The sequence below is a fragment of the Cephus cinctus genome, unplaced genomic scaffold, assembly GCF_000341935.2.
Source record: "Cephus cinctus unplaced genomic scaffold, Ccin1 Ccin1_scaffold1123, whole genome shotgun sequence".
Classification (NCBI taxonomy): domain Eukaryota; kingdom Metazoa; phylum Arthropoda; class Insecta; order Hymenoptera; family Cephidae; genus Cephus; species Cephus cinctus.
The window spans coordinates 112,082-134,284 of record NW_014333628.1 but is presented as its reverse complement, the minus strand read 5'-3'; the positions used below and the strand labels follow the sequence as shown (position 1 = coordinate 134,284).

General features: G+C 50.0%; 1 protein-coding gene across 7 annotated transcripts in view; it reads left to right on the top strand.

The window, feature by feature from the left end:
• LOC107272186 overlaps window positions 1-22,203 on the top strand; it is a 175,320-nt gene that overhangs the window by 52,547 nt on the left and 100,570 nt on the right. For all 7 annotated transcript variants that reach the window (XR_001538845.2, XM_015749077.2, XM_025089484.1 and 4 more), the window contains 2 exons: window positions 6,033-6,878; window positions 7,126-8,177. Coding sequence is in view for 6 of the 7 variants with exons in the window: in XM_015749077.2 (XP_015604563.1) it covers window positions 6,033-6,878; window positions 7,126-8,177 (1,898 nt within the window). In the remaining variant the exon portion in view is untranslated. The remainder of the gene's footprint in view (window positions 1-6,032; window positions 6,879-7,125; window positions 8,178-22,203) is intronic.

The window sequence follows — 22,203 nt, the reverse complement described above, 5'->3', positions numbered from 1 at the left end:
AGCTAGAACCTTTTAACAAGCATCGCAACAACCTTGACGTCCGGGTCGCTCCTGGAGCTGAAAAGAGGAGCTTTTTGCTTTTTGCTTGTTAGACGCTTTCCTCGCGCCGAATCAAAAAGAGAAGATGAAGAAAGAAGCGGAGGGAAGGAGAAGGATTTGGGCTTTGAGGAGGATTGGCTATCCCGATCCTTTTGGTTGACTTGACGTAGTAGCCTGTCGTTTAGTGTCAGTTGGTTAAAGCACGCTGAATAAAAATTATTTCCGCCATTACAGGTGACAAGGTCGCGATACTCTTTTATTAAGGGTGCAGGTTATCATGTGTCTACAGACACTTACACGGAACAAACTCACACGTACTGTTGACACGTGGGCTGTCCGAAATCCTTTAATCAAACAAGCGGCAATTTCGAAGAATGCATCTTGGTATTTTCGATCTTGAAATCCTGCCCTTAGAGATTCCCTAATCTAAATCCTCCGAGCATTTGCGCTCCGGATTGTCGTCTGACAATCAGTCCAAACTGCGTCCACCTCCTCCTCCTCATCGCCTTGACTTCCGCTCGTCTTGCTACGCTCCTTCCATTTCTCTAGTTTCTCTTCTCGTTCTGCTTTCTTGGCCTTTCTTCCGCTCTAGCAGCAGGTTGCTCTACGGCGTAGAACTATCAGTGAACACTCTCAAGATCCCGTGAGCTTCTTAAAATGCTCGCGAGAGAAGTAGATGACGTGCGTCCTTTATATAGTCCTTTGGAATTGCCAGCAGGACAACAGAGTGTATTTTAAAAGTCCCTCGTTTCTCTTTGTGACGTACCTAAGCTTCACTTGCCGTCTGCGAGTGCATCTTATTATTAGTCAAATCCCTGAACCCGTGACTCGCTCGCCTGGCTCGCATGACTCTCGACAAATGAGCGGCGTGTTTGCGAACGACGATACCAACGGGGAGGAAGGGACGACGGGGTTAACTTACTCGACGCGAGAGAGAGAGAGAGAGAGAGAGAGAGAGAGAGAGAGAGAGAGAGAGAGAGAGAATTGGAGGAAATGGAAACAAGAGCAAAGAGCAAAGACCAATTGCAAAAGAATTTTCTTCCCAAAGCATAAAAGCTTCTAGCTGTGCCAGGACTTGCGAGTCCCTCAGGACTTTGCGCCATTGCCAGAAAAGCTTTTCAATTTGTCGACTGGTTAGCTACTTGATTAGTTGATAAATCGGAAAGTCGCGAGTCTTCGTTCGCGCTTCAAGCTCTCCGCCTTCGAGATTGGATTGGCGAAATTCTCAAATTATTTAAATCTCGCGAACGAGCTGCGTCTGGCTCTCGACTCGTAATCAGCTGTAGTCATACGTACTTTCCTCCCATACGTATAGACGCGCAGGCACTTGGATGCGCTTAGATACTCCCTAGTAGACGTTTCCGAATATTCCTCCTCGAGTGCACTGGGCGCTCTGCAGGAGATTGAGTAGCGCATCCCTTCTCCACTTCTCAAAGGAATATCTCCTGGAAATCCTGAGACGCGTCGTCGCGTCGAGGGCGAAGGAAGACGCTTTCCTCAAAATTGGCTGATTAACGTGGCAAAAGCGGGATCGCCGGATAGGCCGCCCCTGTAGCTGTGGCCAGTGGGCAGTGGCCGTCCTCGCCACCCTCGCCACCCTCGCCACCCTCGCCACCCTCGCCGTCCCTGCGTTGCCAGTAGCCTCGCCTAATGAAAGAAAGAAATAATCACCAGTCAGCGGGGCGAACGGTTGCCGCCGCCTGCATCGCTGCTGCGCCAAGACGCACAATCATTCTCTGATCTATTAATTGCGTGATTTCCGAGCAACCCGAAGAGAAACAAGATTTTTCAGCGTTGATCAAGTTTTTGTTTGCCAGAAGAAGTTTGATCATTCTTAATACGAACCTATCGATCGATCTGGTTATTAAATTCTCTTTAGGTACTTTGAGAATCAGTCGACATCTTCTGACAGTCGCTTCGTCTTCGCAGCATCCTTTCTAGCAGGACGATGGACCATTCCATCACAGAGTGTTTGGCTGAGCCGGTACTTGCAAGAGGGTGACAAAAAATGTTTATACAGCAATCCTGTTGTCCTCGCTGCTTCTCTCGGGTTATGGTGGAGGGAGTTATGCGTTCGAAGATGCTTTGCCCGTTCTTTTTATTATTATTTCCCTTTGTATCAGGAGCCCTCAGCTTCCTCCCTCAATTCTCATCGCGCTGCATCCCGTGGCGGCTCTTTCCGAGCGCTTGTCTACTCTCTGGCCAGGAAGATGCTGCTGGAGCTGGGCGTCTATTCTCAATAGCGAGAAAGGCGATGACGCGGAGAGCCGTTGTCGCGCGATGATTATTCAGAGTGATCGAGGGCGTTCCCAAAGCAGTACAAATTGAACCGTAAGAGATTGCTCGCTCCCTCCCCGCTTCCACGTCCCACGTTCGTCCATAACTCTCCGTTCGTCTTCCAGCCACGCATCGTTCCGACCGTGTATCCGTCCGTATCCATCCGTATCCATCCATCGGTCGGCGATTCCGTCGGTTTCTGCCTTAAAACGCGTTGGAGTTCCAGTATTAAAAGCACGTCTCATTTATTCGAGCGATGCTTCATGATCATTTTTGGTAAGATTAAGCCGCGTCTCTCGACTCCTAACTCCCCCCACCCCCCACCCATCCTAGTATTCAGACTCCCCGGGTCCCTGAATCTGCCATCCTATCTCGTTGCTTCGCTTATCTCGTTGGCCCTTGATCTTCCCCTCTACCCCCGTCCTGGCGTCCTCCTGTGGCGTCCCCCGTCGCTTCGCGTCCACTACGCTTCTACTCGAGCGAATCTCACAATCGGGCTACGCAGAACTAGCAAAACCGAAGAAAATTACGAGGAGAAGGCGAGTGGCAGAGCCCTCGACGATGGTCACCGTTAACCTCGAAGCGGATGACCTATGACACGTGTATAGTGCTCTGCTCCAAGGAAAACGACAGATTCCTCATTCGGTCGTTCATTCGAGAACGAACAAACGACATTGAGGCAGGTCAGCCAAATAAGGAGTGGCTAATTCTTGGTTGTGATTCGCGAAAGCACAGTCGAAAGCACCCTTATTTCTGGCGATGCTCCTTGATCGCTGACCTACTCCGCTCTCCTCGCTATAACTCAAATTTTCCCGTCGCACCTACTCTGCAAACTGGGGTACCTATATGCGAATCACGACATCGCTACTTATCTTTTACTTGACGCAAGAATTTTAAAGAAATTATTTTCTAGAACAACAATAGTTTTACTCTCCGAAAACAGCGTGCTGTCCTAAAGGAGAATTGGGTTCGACGCGAGCGACGCGATTAACAGCTGCGCTCCTACAGTACAAGCTATGGCTTAATAAGCACTTGGGGAAGCCTTGAGCCTTGAGCCTTGAGCCTTAAAGCTCGCGGTTCGTGTGAATTCGTATGAGTTTGTACGAACTTTGTCGCAATTTTAAAGAAAAAGAATTCTCTCCCCGGGCAACCGGATATCTTGGATGCCAAGAACCATTTCTAGGAGTACACCCGCTTAACAAAGTCTTCTCTACAGACGCGTCGCCGCTTCCAGTTCTTGCTTTGCGCCTAGACTCGCTGCTTCTTGTCCGACAATGAGCTGCATCTTGGGCCCCGGCCGCTTCCAAGGCTCCTATTTTCTGTTCTGCTTTGTACCTTCTTTCGTGTCTGACCCTCTTGCAGCTCATCTCCTGCGTAATACCGTTCACTTCGGGACGACATGTAGAAACGTGGAGATAACGACCCAGCTGAATTTTAGTGCGACGGATAATTACGCTCCCTGGGAATGGGCCCGGGGGACTTTGAGGCCCAGGGCCTCACCAGTCAAAGTCTGGCCTGTTATTCCCAACGTAAACAACGTCATTATCGTCTTACGGAATGGACTTTCGAAAACTATTAATATTTATATGAGGTGAAGGGATGAACTTGGTACGTGGGATGCTCGCGAGACGCTCCAGATTGCTCGAAAGGGACTAAAAGTAAATAAATAATTACAGAAATGTACGTTAAAGATTACAAGTATCCCGGTAACCATTGACTATAATCTCGTGCAAGTATTTCGTCTTCATGGCCAGCATGATGCCGGCCAATTCCTGGCCACCATGGATTATTTGCTCGAATATCGAATAGCGTAGCAGAATGAATATTTGAAAGATAAAAAAGACCCAACGAGACGTCGTATGGCGATTGCCGTGGCGAAGTTTCCCTTCCGCTCCGGCACGATTTCCCTTTAATTATATTTAATAACATCGCTATCTGGCGCTCCGTCGAACCCGCGCAAAAATACCGCTATTCGGTATGCCGTGATGTTAGCAGCCTGACTCGCAGACCGCGGCTGGCATGCACCGCACCAAACAAGCGTCTGTAGCCGGCAAGTGAACATCCGAAAAATATTGGATAATTTCCCTGCGAATTTTTTCCCGTTGGCTGCGGTTTCTGGGCCGCATGGGCCGCATGGGCCGCATGGCCAGCCGGTACACAAGCATCCTCATTAATCGGATTTTAATGACGAACAGCGCGAGTTTTCTTGGAAGACGCGTGTTAAGGGTCGTGGAGCATCGCGAGTCTCTTAACGAGCCCTGACGGCCGAGCAGCGTGGCTGCTCACCGACTGCTCGCTACCCGGTGACGGGACTCTGTTCGCTCCCATTGACACTCTCGTCCTCGTGAAGGAGTCTAACTAGGGCTTTGTGAAGCTGCTGCCTTGCGGAACAGGCAGGAATACAAGGTGGCGGCCCAGCAAGTGGAAGGTGATTCCTTCCTGCTGGCAGCATCCTGCCTGCCACCATCTCAGGTGGCATGCCTTTTCAACGTGTTAATTGTACATTTTATGGGAGATGATAAACAAGTCTCGGTCGATAGTGCCTCCTAAGATCTTCGTTACCGCAAGTATTATGCTCTAGAAAGAATTTCTACTTTGTAATCGCTTTATGTATCGGTATCTATCAATTTTGACAAATTTATTTGTCATTTGACAACTAAAAGGAATGCAAGGGGCAGCTTTGCGTTTATGCGGTGAAACGATCCTGCGCACTCGAGGCAAATAGACGGAATAACGAGATGCCCTCCTTGGGCGAAAGACCGCATTCGATCGGCCCGATTCTTCTACGGTGTCTCTTCGGTTCGCTCTGGCGTGAAAAGGTACGCTACCTTGAGTGTCGAGGAGTGAACCGGTTCCCGGAGTTGAAAGTCTCTCTCCCCCTCCGTTTCTCTACTCTTTAACTTAGTCCTTTATTTTTTGGCCGAACTTCGAGCCCCTATCGATCTCCTTGGCTCCTTCAGCAACTCGATCATCGACGACCTGCACGCTTTTCAGGTGACTCCCGTATCACCGAGTGAAATTTTAACCCTGCTCTTGGGTACGCAAAAGCAGTACGCAATTTGAAGTTTTTGAAGTGATGGCAAGACGGACACGCCTACTTCTTGGCATCAGAATTTATTTATCGTCCCGACGCTTTTTCCTTTTTGCTAAATGCCACGTCGCTTAAGAATAAGACGTTCTTCAGTTCATGAAGTCAGGGCTTTCTTTTGGCTTTACTCTCCTATCTCTCATTCTTCCTAAAGGCAGCGAACTTTTCTTTATACATTCCTGTTGTATACCTCCCGGATACAAATTTTTGAGTCAACGAAAGATCATCAAATAACAAGTCCCGTTATCTTCCACAATATGTTCTCCAGCTATCTCGGCACTCTTCATCTTCTGACCCCCGAGGGTAGTGCCGATTTATCGAATCGTTATCCCAGTCAAGCGATTCACGGTGCTCTAACAGAAGCACGATACTTTGAATTGCGCACATGTTAGCAGTTAGTCTTCTCAGGACTCCCGGTTTTTTGCTACTTCTGAGGAATTTGACGAACTTGGTTGTGGTCGCGGGCGCGGACCAAAATGACGTCACTAGAAACGATAGGATGTGGAATACATAGATTCTGGAGAGCAGGAACAGAGTCCGAGACTCGATTTGAATTCCATATCCTGTCCTCTCCTCGAATCTCTCAAAAACATTTTAACAGGGGTCTCCCTTTCCTCGTTTCTTCCAGATAAATATGGAGGCTGTCACTTCCACGGACTACGACTCGAGCAATCTCAGCCGTAACTTCAATCAGGTGGGCTTCAACACGTACAATTATTCGCAGTTCGAAGAGAAGTACAAGCCCCGCCAGTTCTTCAAGTACGGAGACGAGTACCTCGAGTACGGGCGCAACTCGGTTCGCCTGGGATTGGATTCACGTGCCACGATTAAGCATTCTGGTCAAGATGCCTCGGCGAAGCTCAGTCAGAGATACTCGCGCAGTCATTCCCAGCCGGAACGACGTCATAACTCCCAGAACGAAACGCGCTCAAAGTCTCAGAATTCCCATGAACTCACGATATATCAGATCGATCCGCCAATAAAACACGAGAATCAATATGGCAAGTTCAATCGTTCGAGCGCTGATAAAGTGACCTGCTGTAAGAAGGAGCTGACCTTCTATGAGATGAACGGTCCACCGGGTGCTCAACAACAGCAGGACAAAGCCAAGGAGTCCATGTACATTCAGCCCGACAAGAGCGATAAGCGCGACAAAAGTAGTCTGATACCAAAGTACTTGAGTCAGAACAAGTCCTCGCAGCAGCAGCAGCAGCAGCAGCAGCAGCAACAACAACAACCCGATCAGAAGTATGTGCCACCCAGCTACCAGCTGAACAGATCACAGTCCGATCTAACGGAATGCCAATTACCGAACTACAGCCAGGGACATCATCAACGCAACCCTTACATCGATCCACCCAAGTATCGTCAATACGAGAGACCGCCGCGATACCAGGAGACGCCGCCAAAGTCCGAGCCACCGCCAAAATACGCCGAAGTGACCAGACGTCAGGAAGATCTCAAACGACTCCAGGTAAGTTCACTTTCCATCGGCTAAGTATATTGCGGAATGTTCACGTAACGCACGTGGAACTTGAACGTTCTCGATACGGTAACGTTTGAATTGAGAACCTTTCTCTAGTATACAGGGGATGACTAAGAGTAGGAAATAAATGGGAGTTCAAGGGAGATCCAGATTCAGAAATCGGTAGTGAGAAATTAGGAATGAGGAATATGTATAAGGAATAAGAATAGACCGCATGGTGGCTTATCATTGGCAGGAGGAGAGGGGGCGCCGTCAGAGTAGTAGAGGAGTGGCGCTCGGCACCGAGGCACCCGCTAATCTGGCCAGTATCACGCCGAACGCGCGAGAAGCAGTACGCGTCCCGACGCGCCAGCGTCCGACGCACAAGCCCAGCGACGTGCGTGTCAAGTCGAGCGACGCGGATCAGCAGCATCAATTGATCCAGTACGAGAGCAGCGATGACTCTGATATCGATTCGAAGCTCGACATGTTGAAGGTCAACCAACCTAACGGCAGCGCACCCGGTGTCGGTGGTTGCGCTTCCGGTCCTACTCAGCTGACTCTCAACGCTAGTGCTAGTGTGACTGGTGGTCGTGGTGGTGGTGGTGGTGGTGGTGGTGATGGTGGTGGTGGTTCTGGTGGTGGTTCTGGTGTTGGTGCTAGTGCTGGTGCTGGTGCTAGTGTAATAATACCAAGAAGTGTGTCACCGGAAGGGAAGGAAAAACTGAAAGGCACAGTAGACTCTCTGCTGAAAACTAGCGAGGCTGTTCAGGGTAGAATAAACGAAAAATCAATGCTCAAAATTGAAAAGACCAGGGGTCTGCAGGAGACCGCAAAAAGTCACTCGGAGAAGACCAAGTCGTTACATCAGGATGAGATGACCAGGAGCAGGTCTTTGGCCTACGATTCAACCGGGTACAAGGTTGAAAACATCAAGTACTATGGTGAACTCAAAGGATACGACTTCAAGTCGTACGGGACCATAGACAAACCGGCCACGGGCAACTCGCACGAGAAATTCCATCAACATTCTGAGAAGTCTTGCCATCAAAGTTCCCACGAGAAGAGCCACGCGAAGATCAATCAGTGTTACGGCACGCAAGGCAAGCAGCTCAGTGTTCAGACAGTCGAGGGTTTCGCCAAGCCCAATGGTTGCGGTGACAAGTATCCGGATCATTACTATCACAGATCGGCGCACTCAAAACCAAACGCCTCCCATGTCTATCAGGAAAGCAAGTACTCGTACAACGTGAGTGGCATACCTGGATCTCCGGCGCAAGCCAGCGCAGCCGCAGCGTTCTTCGCAAGGTAGGACGATTTCCTCACAATCAGTCGCTCATTCCACTCGATTCATTCATCCATTTCATCCATTTCATCCATTTCATCCATTTCATCCATTTCATCCATTCACTCGTTTATCCATCCACTCTCGTCGCGTTGTTATCCATTGTCCTTGATTGTTGGTTTTTTGTTTTTTAATTATCGCCCACCAGAGCGAGTAGCGTCTTATTGGAATACTTTATGTGCGTCCGATCCGCACTCCGTGAATTGCGGTGCTCTCTGCGCCTACGTCTACAAGATTTATCGAGTGGAAGTGTAAACGTTTGATTTTTATTGAGCTCACAACCCCCGTGGGAATTTATGATCCTGCGCGACCACCAAGGGGATTACTACTCCCTCAGTTTATCCAGCGTCGAACTAACGGGATGCTTCCTTTTGACGCTTGAACCTTGACTTTTTTATACGAATCCTTTTTCAGAACCCTACCAAGATTGTTACTCCAGATGTAGGAGCAAGCAGGACATTAGACTGAGGTTTAATTGAAAAAAAATAGCTGACCTATGACCCTGTAGGCTTCACTTCGAACTATAAGTCTCCGTGTCCTCCCCTTCGCGCTCTACTTCATGATGGAGTTTATACAACAGGTACCTAGGTCTTGACCCCCATCGAGTATAAGCGCAAGCGAAACATACGGCGCGGCAAATCTCGTAGACATCCGCCACAGACGAAGCAGCATCTCTTCCGGGGGAAGAGACGCAGAATTCAGAGAAAAATTACTTGAAATCTCGGAGACTCGCGGAGCACAATGAAATTCGTAATCCGACCTTTGACGCGGTTTTCGCTCCTTCGTGTGAGGATGATCAATAGTTTCGTCTTACGACTTTTCCATCGCACTGCTTTCCTATATCGTCTCCTTGGTGCTTTCGTCTAATATACATATCGTAAGAAAAGTTATGTCACGTTTCAAGATCCCTTTTTTCGATCGCAAATCTTCTTGCAAACTATATATGTACACATAAGTATATATATATCGTTCGTATTTTCCTGTAGTACTCTTGATCCTCGTTAACGAATGAGCTGATGGTTCAAGGGAGGAAAAAAAGCAAGTCCTTGAAATTTCATTCCATGAGACTTGCAGGCAGTACACTCTTCAGGAATATGCAGGTCTTTCTGGCTGGAAATTGAAATCTTTCTATCATGCTTTTTTGAGCTAGAATAAGTAAATCGACTGGCTTCGTTTGGATGATTCGCAAGGATGAGCTGATTGGTTGGTTGACTGGCAGTCTGGCAGACTTTAGGCACTCCTGACTTCTCGTAGCAGGAACTTGAGTTGCTCGTCGAGATTTTATTGCTGGTTGCACCTTTGTATTGGCTGCCCTTCTTTCTTCATTTACGTAGCTTCGCCTGGCAGCTCCTCCTCGCGATACAAATGCGAGCAAACGACTCTCGTCGGGTTACTAGGATGCGCAAGAGAGATAGATTGACGCAGATAGTGCTATGTCAGCAACGGCGGGGCCAATGCTTTCGCATTACGGGTAATTCGAGCTCGATTCCAGAGAGCCTCTTTGCGCCACGAGATTTCAGACTGCCAGACTGCCAGACTGCCAGACTTCCAGGCTAGTAACAGGACGTCGATGAACTTGCCGCAGGAATATTAAGAGCGGTCGTTTCATTAACGATCCGACACGAAAACATGGAACGTGCGAGAATTTGAGCGCGACTTTCTTTAGCTCTCGCCATCAATCGATCATTACTGATGGCGACGTCGCCCAGGACGCTTGGGAATGCCTCTCTGTTTCTGATAGTGTCAGTCAGACAGCACGTCTAGAGATCTCTGAATGATATCGATGGAAGCGTACTGCAGTCAGGCTCCATCAACTGCCAATACAATAATCTCGAAATATTGATAAGCCCATAAAACGGTGGCGTCGCCAAGGGAAAGAGACGTCGGGCGCAACGACGAGTTCAGTTGTTTGACATTGGTTCCTCTTGATCTTCCAATGTGGCTTATCCTCTATACGTCTATGTAGTACATACTTGGAGAAATTTGTGCATGCACGCGTATACGTTTGATGTATACGTGTTTGAATCGTCCAAAGCGTCCAAAGCGGTGCCATCGCTCGCATTACTCCTTCGTAAATCCTACTGGCATCTGATTGACGTGAACTTTGCCGTCAGTCAGCCACTATGAGAACAGGACACGAAGACGCGCATCGGCTGTCGATCGAGCCGACTCCCTATTAATCCGACGTGTCCAATGCATGTCTTTCGGAAGGAGGAGGTGCCTTGGTAACGGTAGACGCCATGGAGGAGGACCGGAGGCGACTCGAAGCTTCGCGGAAGCCGCAGCGTTGCCACAGGTTGCTTAGAGGCTGCTTCTACGTAGTTTGAGAACGAGAGCGAGAGACCAGTTGCTACTCCGAGTTCAGAGCAATAGATCCGGTAAGCGCAACTCGGCCGTTAAAAAAGCGCGACTGAACTGTTCTCGGGAGTGTCACACGCAGGGGATTCATCGGTGGTCGGCGTCAATCCCGAATCCTCTGGGTCACTGGAGTTGCGATCCACCGTTCAACAGGTAGCGCTCGTAGCGCTCGTAGCGCTCGTAGCGCTCGTAGCCGAGTCCGCGAGGCAGCCCTCTCCATTATATTCATATCATGTAAATGCGGCCAGCCACCCCAGCTCACTCCATTTCCCAAGCGCGCTCCCAACCAGCGTGCCTACTCCGCTCTCTCCGCTCTCTCCGCTCTCTCCGCTCTCTCCGCTCTCTGCATCGCGCACAGTACGGCACACAGGAGTCCACTCGATTGCGCAGAGTAGCGGACTGTGTGCGACCTAGGACTCTGCTTTGCATTTATTCTCATTCGATGACAGTCAGGCACTTTCACGGGACACTTTGCTTTTTCACTCCTGCACTCCCCGGAGTGACCTTGGTGGCTCGAGATCTCCCCCTAAAGGGGGAAATTCCTGGGAGAGACGTACGTACGAGGGGCAAGAGTATCAAGACAATCAAAAGGAGAGAAAAAGAGAGGGAGAGAGAGAGGGAGCAGGTGCAGGATATTCCTAGTGACGCGGCCTTAAGTTCGAGCCTTTACGATCAATAGGCCGTGCAAGGCGCCGGAATCTTAACGAGTTTCACAAGAGCGATTATTGAGAACCGATATAGGATGCGGCTACTCTGGACGGAGCCGTGCGCGAGGGCGCTCTGGAAAAAGGCCGTAATCGGCTTCCCGAGCGCACCTCTGCAGCCGCTACGTGGTCCTATGTCCCTCTCGTTATGTCACTTAGGCGCGATGCGTTTACTTAACAATTTATTCCCGTGTTCGCTTGAAACGCAGTTTTCGCCCCTTTCTCTTCGCACTCTTTCTCTTTTGTCTTCCTTGTTCCTCCTCCGTCTTCTCATTTGCTCGCATCATCCATCCCGGAGAGTCGCGGCCAACTGCGTTCGTTGGCATCCTCGGGAGCGATTTGCCAGAATCCGCACCGCTCGTACGATTAACCGGTCGGCTGGTTCGCCGCCTAAGAAATGAAATTCGTGCAAGCAGCCCCGAGCGAATCGCTCCGCGCGAAACGCGTCAACTGGCGCTGACGCACGTCGCCACGAAGGACCGAAGCTTGCGAAAGGACTCAAGGACTCGCGAGTGGCTGCTGTTCCTCCTTGGCGAATTGGCGAATTGGCGAATCGGGCACGCGAGTCCCCGATTCGTTCTGCGTACCGAGCACGTCGGCTCGGCCGATCATTAATTATCAGGCATTACGTTGTAGCGGAACGATTCGAATCAATTTGGCCGGTGACCCCGGGGAGTCGGCAAAGTTCATATATCACTGAGAAACCGGGCAATCAAGGAAGAATGGAGGAGAGACGCCTTTGGCTTTCCTTTCGGCTCCTCGATCGCTGCTTCCTCGTATCGATGAGGAACGCGCGGGGGCGGGGGATTCCTGTCACGTTAGTGTCTCTTGAAAAAGGGATGAGCCTAGATTCGCTTTCTTTCTCTTTTATCTTTCCGTTTCCTTCGTTCCTTTTACCAGCTGAGACTTGAATTTCGGACGTTCCTGCCGACAGGGGTCAGCCTGCGATAGGACGCCGGTGTAGGGGTGACGCAGGGTTCATTTCGTTTCTGTGGGCATTCCTGCCGAAATCTTGGTTTCCTTAAGGTCCTCCGAACGAAAAGCGATTGGAGTGACAAACTACCCTTGTAGGTTCGAGGTTGTTTCCATACCTACACAATTGCAAGCCTCGATTCCCTGTACCTTAAGTATGTATATACATGTCACGCATGACGCATAGTCGAGCGTTTTTAATTTGTAAAAAGCAGCCCAGGCATTTGGAAGCGCCGCGACGCGTTCTGAATTTCATTGCAGCCAATCGCTTGGTTATTCTCGTGGCGATACAGAGAACGAGTACGTAGTAGGTACATAGGTATAGGAGCGACTCTCAGGCCGCCGCTCGAATAGTCCACGAATTCTTCTCAAAGCGTCGCGCTCCTCTTCGCGATCTCTCTCTTTCTTCTTTCTTCTCCAACTCTCTCTCTCTCTCTCTCTCTCTCTCTCTCTCTCTGTATGCGACTGCTGTGCACAACGCGTCTCTCCAACCAGAACGCACCAGTCTAAGTTTGTCAGCTATACCATCACATTAAAACTTTTCGACGGCTGTGATCATTCAAAGGCGAAGCCACGACACCTGAGCCATCTAACAACGAGTCGATTCCTCGAAGGGTGCAGGGAGCTCGTTTTTCGGGATCATCAGAGTGTCTCTTAATTTTCGGCATCGTACCTGTCCGGTGCAGGATTTGCTATCCTCTTCGAGATTACGTAGTAAGCATTTCCGCGATATTCTTCCTGAGGCACTACGAGCCACTTCACCTATACATAGTGTACATATAGGACGTATGCTGCATGCTGCACAACCCGTCGGACATTATCTTTATTACCGTTCGTAGTTGACGATTGTAGATTCAATTATAGATTCTGGCAGGTGCCCACTCGGATAAAATAACTACGCGTCTACTCAAAATATCCTTAGAGTCTCAAAGCATTGGGCCTTCCCTGTCGCGTGGGCGTCTCGCAGTCTATTCCAATTTGGTCAGTTCAATTCAACTATTTTCAAGTGATGTTTCCTCGCCTTATCACATATTTCAGATTGAATTATAGATCCTCCAACCTTGAATAGTGTAGCTTTCAATTAGTATACTAGATCCCAGCAGATAATAATCAAATAGTGCCAATAATAAGCGTTATAGGAATATCAATTGTGACGTGATTTTTCGATTCACGGTCACAAGGCGATTCCGGCTACCGATACAGATAACGTTCTCGCTTTCTGGTTCCCTTCGGGTCGCCGCCCTGCTCAGAAGCTACGCTCTTGGATTGATTCGTATAGTTAGGCCAATGCTCTCGGAAGATTTCGTTAAGGTTTAGTTGAGGTCGAGGTGCTCGAATCTGCCGTGGGGAGATAGTCGCGACGTACCGAATTCCCCGGCTGAGGAGAGTACCCGACGGAGACGTCTCCACGGAGTGGCAAAAGTCCGGGTGAGATACCGGCGCCCCGCTGGAGACGGGCAAAGGGCAAACCTCCTGCCCGAGTTAAGGATGCGATGTCCAGCTGTCGCCCGATGCCCTGGGGAAGCGGCCGTGGAGGATCTCCAAAAGTGTTACGTAGCGATTCGCTAAGGAACGCTCTCAATTTAGTTTAAAGGGACGACTCGAGGGAGATGGAAGAGTTATCGGCTATAAGGATTTCGACCAATCAGAATGATTGGTTCTCGAATTTGTCTATTGTCAAGGCAGTCTGTCTCGGGGCGCCGACCGAGGTGTCACGAGCTGTCTCGCGCTCCCGTCCTATCTGTTGTTAGTTTTTATAGCTGTGTTTCGCTACGGTATAGAAAGTTCTCGCTCGCGTAGTTCTCTCGCGATATCCCGGAAATTCTATGGGTTTCCCGTGCGTGTTCCGGAGGTGCAGTGTTGTGACCTAGTGCAGTGCCCACCCGAGTGTCCTCTGGATACGGTTCTCGACCTTCTCGGATTAGCTGCACCAGCTCCGGTGAGTACTCCCAATTTATTAATTGGTGAAGGGATTTCGATTTGACAGTTCAGATTCGTTTCGTTACGTTCTCGATCCGTTGCTCCCTGTATCGCGCACTATTTGCCTGATCCTTACTCCGACCCTCTAACTCAACCTAGCAGCATGAGCGGCCGTGCATTTCCGTAACCGTGCGCTCCCGTTCGTGCATCCAGTTGCGTTTGTTGATTTTACGCGACCCCAAAAATCGACAGGATCCGTTAAATTATCGTCTCTTCTGATAGGTTCCGTCAGAGATCTCGTTTTGGTGGAGTTGGGCCTGTTCCACCCCAACTCCCAGTTGATACCGGCGTGTCAATTCCCGGTGAAAAAAGAATTGGCTGATGCCTGCCTTCGGATTTTTCGCTATCAGTGTCGAGTTAAGAAAAAATTACGTTACACAATATACAGCAGAATCGCTTGAGGAACGAGAGAGACGCAGAAGAGAACGGATAGAAGAAGGAGGAAGAAGGGAGAGTAGTCGCGGACCAGTCAGCTAAATCGTCGACGTCTCGCCCATAAGCACTCTTGTTTACGGCGATATTAATCCTCTGGAAAAATATTATCTGCGAACCGAATTACGATGAAGCGTCTGCCCCATTAAGCCACGTTGCTTATAACGTTATAACTTATACCTGGCTTTGCTCTCATTCTCCACATCTCTCTCTCTCTCTCTCTCTCTGTCTCTCTCTCTCTCTCTCTCTCTCTCTCTATTTGGGAATTTCTCCGTCGCAGCTTCTCTCCCACTCCATTCCGCATGTTCCTATCCCTCTTATTTTCCGAATAATTCGCAATTCGCCAGCTGTGCGCTGCGTCCTGAATAAAGGCCTCATAATCCCTTCCCGAATAAAGCGACGGATCGGCGATCATCTGCAGCATTTCTATGGACGCGATACCCGATACATCATCCCTACCGGCCACTCGATCAGCCGCTCTCGCACCTTATACTACGCGAATGATACCCGAGCAGCCCGCAACGAAATAAACGGGAATGGATCATGATACGTGAATCTTGTCTCCGTCGTGCCTTGAATTCGCAAAAAGAGCAGAAAGAGAGATTGGGGGCAGAAGAAGCAAGAAGAAAGAGGAACGAGGTACAAGGGACGCGAAATCCAGGGACGTCCATCTTATCTTTCCAAAAGCGCGAAAACACGAATATTTTTTTCAGTAGATTCAGCCTCTTTCCTGGGGCCAACCCGCTCGGCTTACACCTTTTCCTCCTTTTCCCTCTCGGGGACAAGAATGAGGACTGCAGCCACATAGATAATAGGTGTAAATAGTTGTTGCACAATTTGTGTGACATTCAGGAAGTCTCGCTCGATCTAACGAAGCTACTCGGCAGCTGGCGCTGCTGATTTTCTGATTGGCCATGCTCAAACTGGCTTCGTTTTCTCGCTGTTTCTCGACTTTTGAACTGCTCTCTTGCCCATCAAGGGAGCCTTGCCCAAGCAGAGCCTTTGGCTCCACATTAGGATGACGCTCAGGTAGAGATTTCACGAGACGGAGGAACTGGCCGATTGGCCATCGGCCAGACGAATTAAGATCGTTATCGGGCGTCCTTGATGGATCGGTCCTCGGACCAGCGAATCTGATGACAACTTGGGACCGTTGCAGAAGGAAACTAATTTGTCTGTCGCGTTGACAAGGGTCCTCTATTTAGAAACGTTTTTCGCTCTGCATCTTGGAGAATCCACATACGATCCCGAAGTAGATGATCGCGTTCCCGTTCGCCAGGCCAGTGCCGAGAACTTATGAGGTGCATGACCACGAGTCCATTTTTGCGTGGAGTTGGAGCTATCCTGGGATGCGTGAGTGCGTGAGTGCGTGAGTGCGTGAGTGCGTTCCCATTTCGGCGCTGGAGCGAGATGTCCTCTCTTGATGTATTCTGCTGCGAAACGACCATCGAGATGGGAATATAAATGCGAATTCTCGACGTGTCCTGCATTCCGACATCGAACCCGGAAGCAGGGACCGCAGCGTCCTGGCGACGCAGTCTTCGAATGCGACTTGGCACAAAGAGACCAGCTGCCAGAACGAATTCATGAGGTTGCGCGACTGGATTGTCCAGCCGCATGACGTTACGCGCTTATCGCTAACTTTTAGAGCTGCGCTCTAATGGCATTTATCGATGCATGATAAATTGATAAGATCGCAAGTCCCTTTGCGAAGGACCTCAGTCGAGCAACGGATCATGTCCAAAGTGCAAGCGTGGGCGCTCATTACCGATGAGGGGCACCGTGGCTGTGGCAAAGGGTATATAGCCTTCCCGTTATCAATCGCGTTATTATCTAAGCTATTCCTAGGATTATTTTTCCAATGGATCGTAGACGGCTGCAGCCATTGTGCGTATCAATCCATTTCTATGTGGCTCTTGCTAGGATTGCTGCTGCGATTGTGTATATAGGGCTTTACGCTTCTAGTAGACTCCATTGTTTATGGCTGGACTAACATTTAATACCTGACCGATCGCATCGCACGATACCGTCCCAAAAGCCCACTGATAAGGGGCACGCGAGACCGCGAAATATACTGGCTTGCGACATGTAGGCACGCGCGTGCTGTGTAGGAGCGCGCTCGAGCGTCACTATAGAAAAATGAGAATTACCCTCGGCAGGGCGAGATTCCATCGACTTGACTCGCCTATATCCGGAAACTCGGAAACCCGGAAACCCGGGAACCCGGGAACCCGGAAGCACGAGAGATCCCAGTGCGATTCCTGCAGAGAAAGTGTCTCCTGTTTTCCACCAATCCAGATATTTCATATGTCCCATCTCCCATTTCCTATTTTCTAGTTTTTTGTCATTTATTTCTACGAGAAGGTTTTCCAGCGGTGAACGAGGAGCAGCGACAAATTGTAAAAGAGTCCCGCTTGCGTTAATTGGGTCAGCTGATCGCAGTGATCGGACAGGCGGTCGAGATGTTGGCTTACCGCTGTGTACACAGTCAGCGAGATATAAATGAATAAATTTAATGACTTTACGGGGGAAATTAATTATGGAGAGCAGCCGGAGCATGAGCGAGAGAGCGAGAGAGCGAAAGAGCGAGAGAGAGGGTGGGACTGTGGTGCAGCGTGGTGGGATGACGTTATCGCCCCGCCATGTAATATTGTAATTATATTGCTGCGTGGCACGAACCCCATGAGCCACCAAAAGTTGAACCCTCGTCCATGATGACCACCCAGTGAAAACGGCTGGCCCGATTAACGTGACGCCTGCGTCGGACAGTCCATGCGTTAGCGTTACGTCTATTCCCTCTTTGTGGCCGGGATATCTGGTGTTGTGCATTTTCATACTGACGACAATTGACAATTCATGCCAGTCTTTCGCACTCGGCCTGAGTAGATCTTTTGAAAATGACACTTAACCGTCTCCTTTTTCACTGGATACAGAGGGCCTTGATCTGCCAGCCAATTAAAAGTCAGACTGACTAAAGACACGGCGTACCTAAAAAGCCGTGACGATACCCGCGCGGCCATATCGATATGTCGCACGTCGCAACAATTTAGATTTTTCGAAAGTTGTCGCGACGGATTCCTTCACTATGGTGGAACTGTCAACACGCACGCGTGCTGTCCTGTAGCACGCACGTTTTACGCAATATACGAAACGTAACGATACGACTACGTTAGGTTAGATATCTGCATCGTCGATAGGAAATGGAAGAAACGAGGCGCGCGAACGGAAACCACGCAGCCTGCGTTCCCGCACGCCACCGGGAATACATAATTCCGCGTCCAGTTATGCGCCGAGTAATTACCACGAAAGCCCCGTAGGCATATTTGCATCTGGCCCTTAGAGCACGCCGGTTATCTCGAGGGCCGATCGATCGGTCGTCGCGCAAAGGCTAGGGCGAGTCCTTCGAAGAAGACGCTTCCAAGGCGCTCTGCTCCCTCGTGGCTGAGACTTCGGGCTGCAGAGTTCCCATGTGTCCCGCAGCATTCTCGGCTATGCAATTTCTCAATTGTGAGCAATCTCGATGAAATTAAACACTAGTTGAAAGTCACGACATAACAATCAACGAAATCCATCTCGCGAGTGGAGAGAGAGAGAGAGAGAGAGAGAGAGAGAGAGAGAGAGAGCACACAGAATGATGTAACGTGGGTTCTTTTCTATCTATTCTGGCTCCCAGAGCTCTCCGTGGCATTGGACGAATGTTAGCGCCGTCCCTTATCTCCGATGGAGATTGGCCCCAGCGAACCGTGTGTCCGGTTGACAATGTTATGGATCACCGGGGTGCGTGCGTGCTCAGCTCAGCCCAGTGGCCAACCATACTAGCTGCCGGCCACACATCTACCTGGCACACATATCATCAAGCAATGCCCAACCGATCCACCTGAGAGTGCCAGACCACCTCATCCATGGAAGCGGGACTACTCGCTTAGGTCAGGAGGGCCCTCCCCGCGGCCGCGTCCAGGTTGCCATTCCTTCCCAGCACCCTCTCGAGGACGATGCCTTGGCTTGCGTCCTCCTGCTCGTCCATTAGCTAAGGATGTCGCGTGAGCGTGCGCGTGCTTCTCCGCACACTACACCCAAGTCCCCTTGAAGGCTGGAAGAGGGACGCAGCCGTGGATCGTGGATCGTGGATCGTGGATCGTGGATCGTGGGATGCGTTCCTCGTGTGTGGCCAGCGACGTCCGCGACGTCCGCGACTTACCGACATAATGTGAGCGTACACCATTGTTATATTGCTTGCTAACACGACATTAATACATCGTAAAAGAATTATGATCCCGCGACATGCCACCCGCTTCGACTTTGAAAAATCGTCCGGCGGCCCGCTAAAAGCTCCAGATAAAATTAAATCGTCCCCAACGATGCGAGAACGATTTCGCCTTCTGCTCTAATGCGAATTCACGTCGCTATAACGCCAATCACCTCAAATCTTCAATTCATTATTTATTTCGGCTCGTGAATCCTTCGCGTAACTCGCGTAACTCGCGTAACTCGCGCGACACGATAATTGGGACGATTTGACGTTATGCCCACGTAAACGACCGGAGCAGCTCCTCCTGCGTCGCTAATCAATTTACATCTTGCTGCTGTACCTACCTACGAGCGACGGAGCAGCTGCACCGAGTGCCGCCCGTGACGCTGCTGGCGATTTCATCTGGTTGCATCGCGCGCAGTCTCGTGTCAATCCGTCATTCAGCAGCAGCAGCGATGCATCCTAAGTAGTGCTGCAACGGCTTTATCAGTCGGGCGTTGCAGGTCCCTGCAAATTCATCGATCCCTGCCGTGACGCGACCTCCCGCGCAGCATCCCTGCTCTTCTCCGGTGACCTTCCAGATGGCGCCAGTTACATTCGAAACCTTCTCGGCCTTCTCGGCCTCCGCGGACCCGTCGCAACCTCCGTGCACCTCCACCAGGTCAATTTTCAACCAACCGCGCCTGCCCTTTTAACTCCCATTTTCACTTTGACTTCAAGATCCCTTTTGCTCCTCTCAAAAGCAAATCAGTAAACGCAATACGACAACTTTTTAATTGCAACTTTCCCAATTGCATCTTGCCTCGCGATTTCTCTTAACCCATGACGTCAGTCGAATTTACGGTATTGTAAAAATTTCCGGAGGTGTTCTCTTGGAGACATTCGAGGGGTTCATTCTGCGTGGATGATCCGACTGGGGTAGTGCTATTAAAGAAAGTTAAACATCGTTCGCACGAAGTGATAATGTCCGTGTACCCTCGAGCTCTCTGACGTTTCCATAATTGGCAACCGCACCCTCGCCCTCATCTCTTTGCCCTCGGCTCTACTATCCCAGACGGAGCTGCGAGAGAAACGATGGAGCGTGGGTGCCCACCGCGAATAAGAAATCGAAAAGGTCCTTGGGAAGAACTAATCCTCAAATAATCCTGAGACGAAAACGAATTAAAGATGATAATGCCTGGATAATGAGCTTTTGAGCGTCGGCTGGCGCGAAAGACGAAGCGAAGAGGCGAAGAGGCAATTTCGGTTTTTCGATTCTCGTCGCGTCGACCGCAGTAGTCGTCGTCGTCGTCGTCGTCGTCGTTCGATCGGGGTGACGATCGGGCTGAGGAAACTCGGCAGAAGCATCCAACATTAGGAAGAGAGAAGGTGCGTTTACACAGAGAATTCTTGAAAATTCGTGCCAACCGAACTTGCGAGGTAGACAGGGCGCCGAGTTGGTCGAGCGCGTCGCGTTATCGACGTAACGGCGCGTTTCCATGAGTTCCACTGACAGTAGCTGACACGCGATTATCTCATTCGAACAACGATGAATGCAGCCTGGTAGCACGTCACCATACAGCATGGACTGGTCGAGCAAACCCGGAAAATCTACATATATAAGTATTTCTTCCCTGAACTCTTCCACTTTGTTCGGCAAGCTTTGTACATCCAACCTAATCTATCCGAGAACTTTCTCTGATTGTGAGTATACACGTAGAGTCAGCTAGAACGGAATGGCATTCCTGGGTTTGGTGCGCTGCTTGGCAGGTTGGCGCTGACCCGCGACTGGTTGGCTGGTTGGCTGGCACGCATTGGCATTGTGTGGCATTTAGTACCAAAAATATCCCAACTATTTCCTCCCATTAGTGGCGCAGACAATCAGTGCAATGCTCTCGCGAAACTGGCACCCCTTTCGCCACTTGCTCTGGCAGGGTGAAACCCACCCTTCCTGTAGTCTCACCTCCAACCTCTACATATCTCTCTCTCTCTCTCTCTCTCTCTCTCTCTCTCTCTCTCACTCTCTCCTGCCAAGGGGAGTTCAGGCCAACCGACCCCCTTGAGGAATTGTATTAATCCCAGGGTAATATTAATAAAGGGTCTTCCACGTATGTTTGGGTTCGTGCCAGTTCTCGGAAGCTTGAGCCAGTAGTGCAGTGGGGGGTTTGAGGTGGGTTCAGTTCTGCTGCCAGTGCCAATCCCCAGAGGCCGTCGGTGGCTCCAAACACGTGGGGTTGGAGCTCCTGGTGAAGACGTCCGATGAAATTGCCGAGAGCAGTCGATCGGCCGGCTGAATGTATTTCGATGCAGGATTTAATGTTCTTCAGCGAATTTCCACGATCGCGCGTTGAAAGATCCGTCGGTAGAATAAAAAATAATGCATAAAGGATGAATGGAGCTAATAGGAAAAATTGTGCCGAGGGGACAGGTTGACGGACTACGACAAATAATCGTTTGAACGAGGTTTCAGCCAGGCCGGTTTTTACACGGCATATCGAGTCCCGCTGGTTTGGCAGGTTTTCCTCGCAAATTATATATTTGGGGGATTACATCAGCAATCCCCTGGATCAGGACCTTAAAGGGGCGCTGGGCGTGCTAATTATTTTCCAGCGGCACCCGCAGATTGAATTTCATCCGACCTAGCCGAGCGGGATGCCTCCTCACTTCGGTGGACCTTTGGAAATTGGTTTTGGACCTCGTTGAATTAATGTACTACCTACCGCTACCGGTAGCAGTAGATGGGACGGCAGGAGAGCACGTACGTACCTTCGAAGATTCTCTCTCTCACTCTCTCACTCTCACTCTCACTCTCACTTTTCGCTCACTCTTCATGGACTTTTGATCCTTTTGAACATTTGATCGAGGTGGAACGTTCTACTTCATCTTCTGTCGAGGATCACGCACTTGGCGAAGGAGCAAACTGGCTGCTCGAGATTTCAAGAGTTAGGAGAACCCGGAACATGAATGTAGAAGGAAGGCTCGATCCTCTGGTCCTGCGACTTGAGTCCTTGGCTCCTTGTTTCTGACACGCTTGGAGTCGGAAGAAGTCTCACTTATGAAATTCGGAGAATTTCTGCTGTCGACTTCTCGTCTCTGAAGAGCTCCGGCAAGTCGCTGGCTTACCGTGAAACAATAGCAGAATTATGGATTTTTGGAAGAATGGAGGATTCAAAGAATCGCAAACTAAAGAACTTGGTCGATGTGCTCCAGAGGAAAAAGCGTGAGAGAGAGAGAGAGAGAGAGAGAGAGAGCCCATGTGGGAGAGACTAGAAAGAAGTTGCAAAGGTGCAGAGAAGGGGGGGGGGGGGCCCAAAA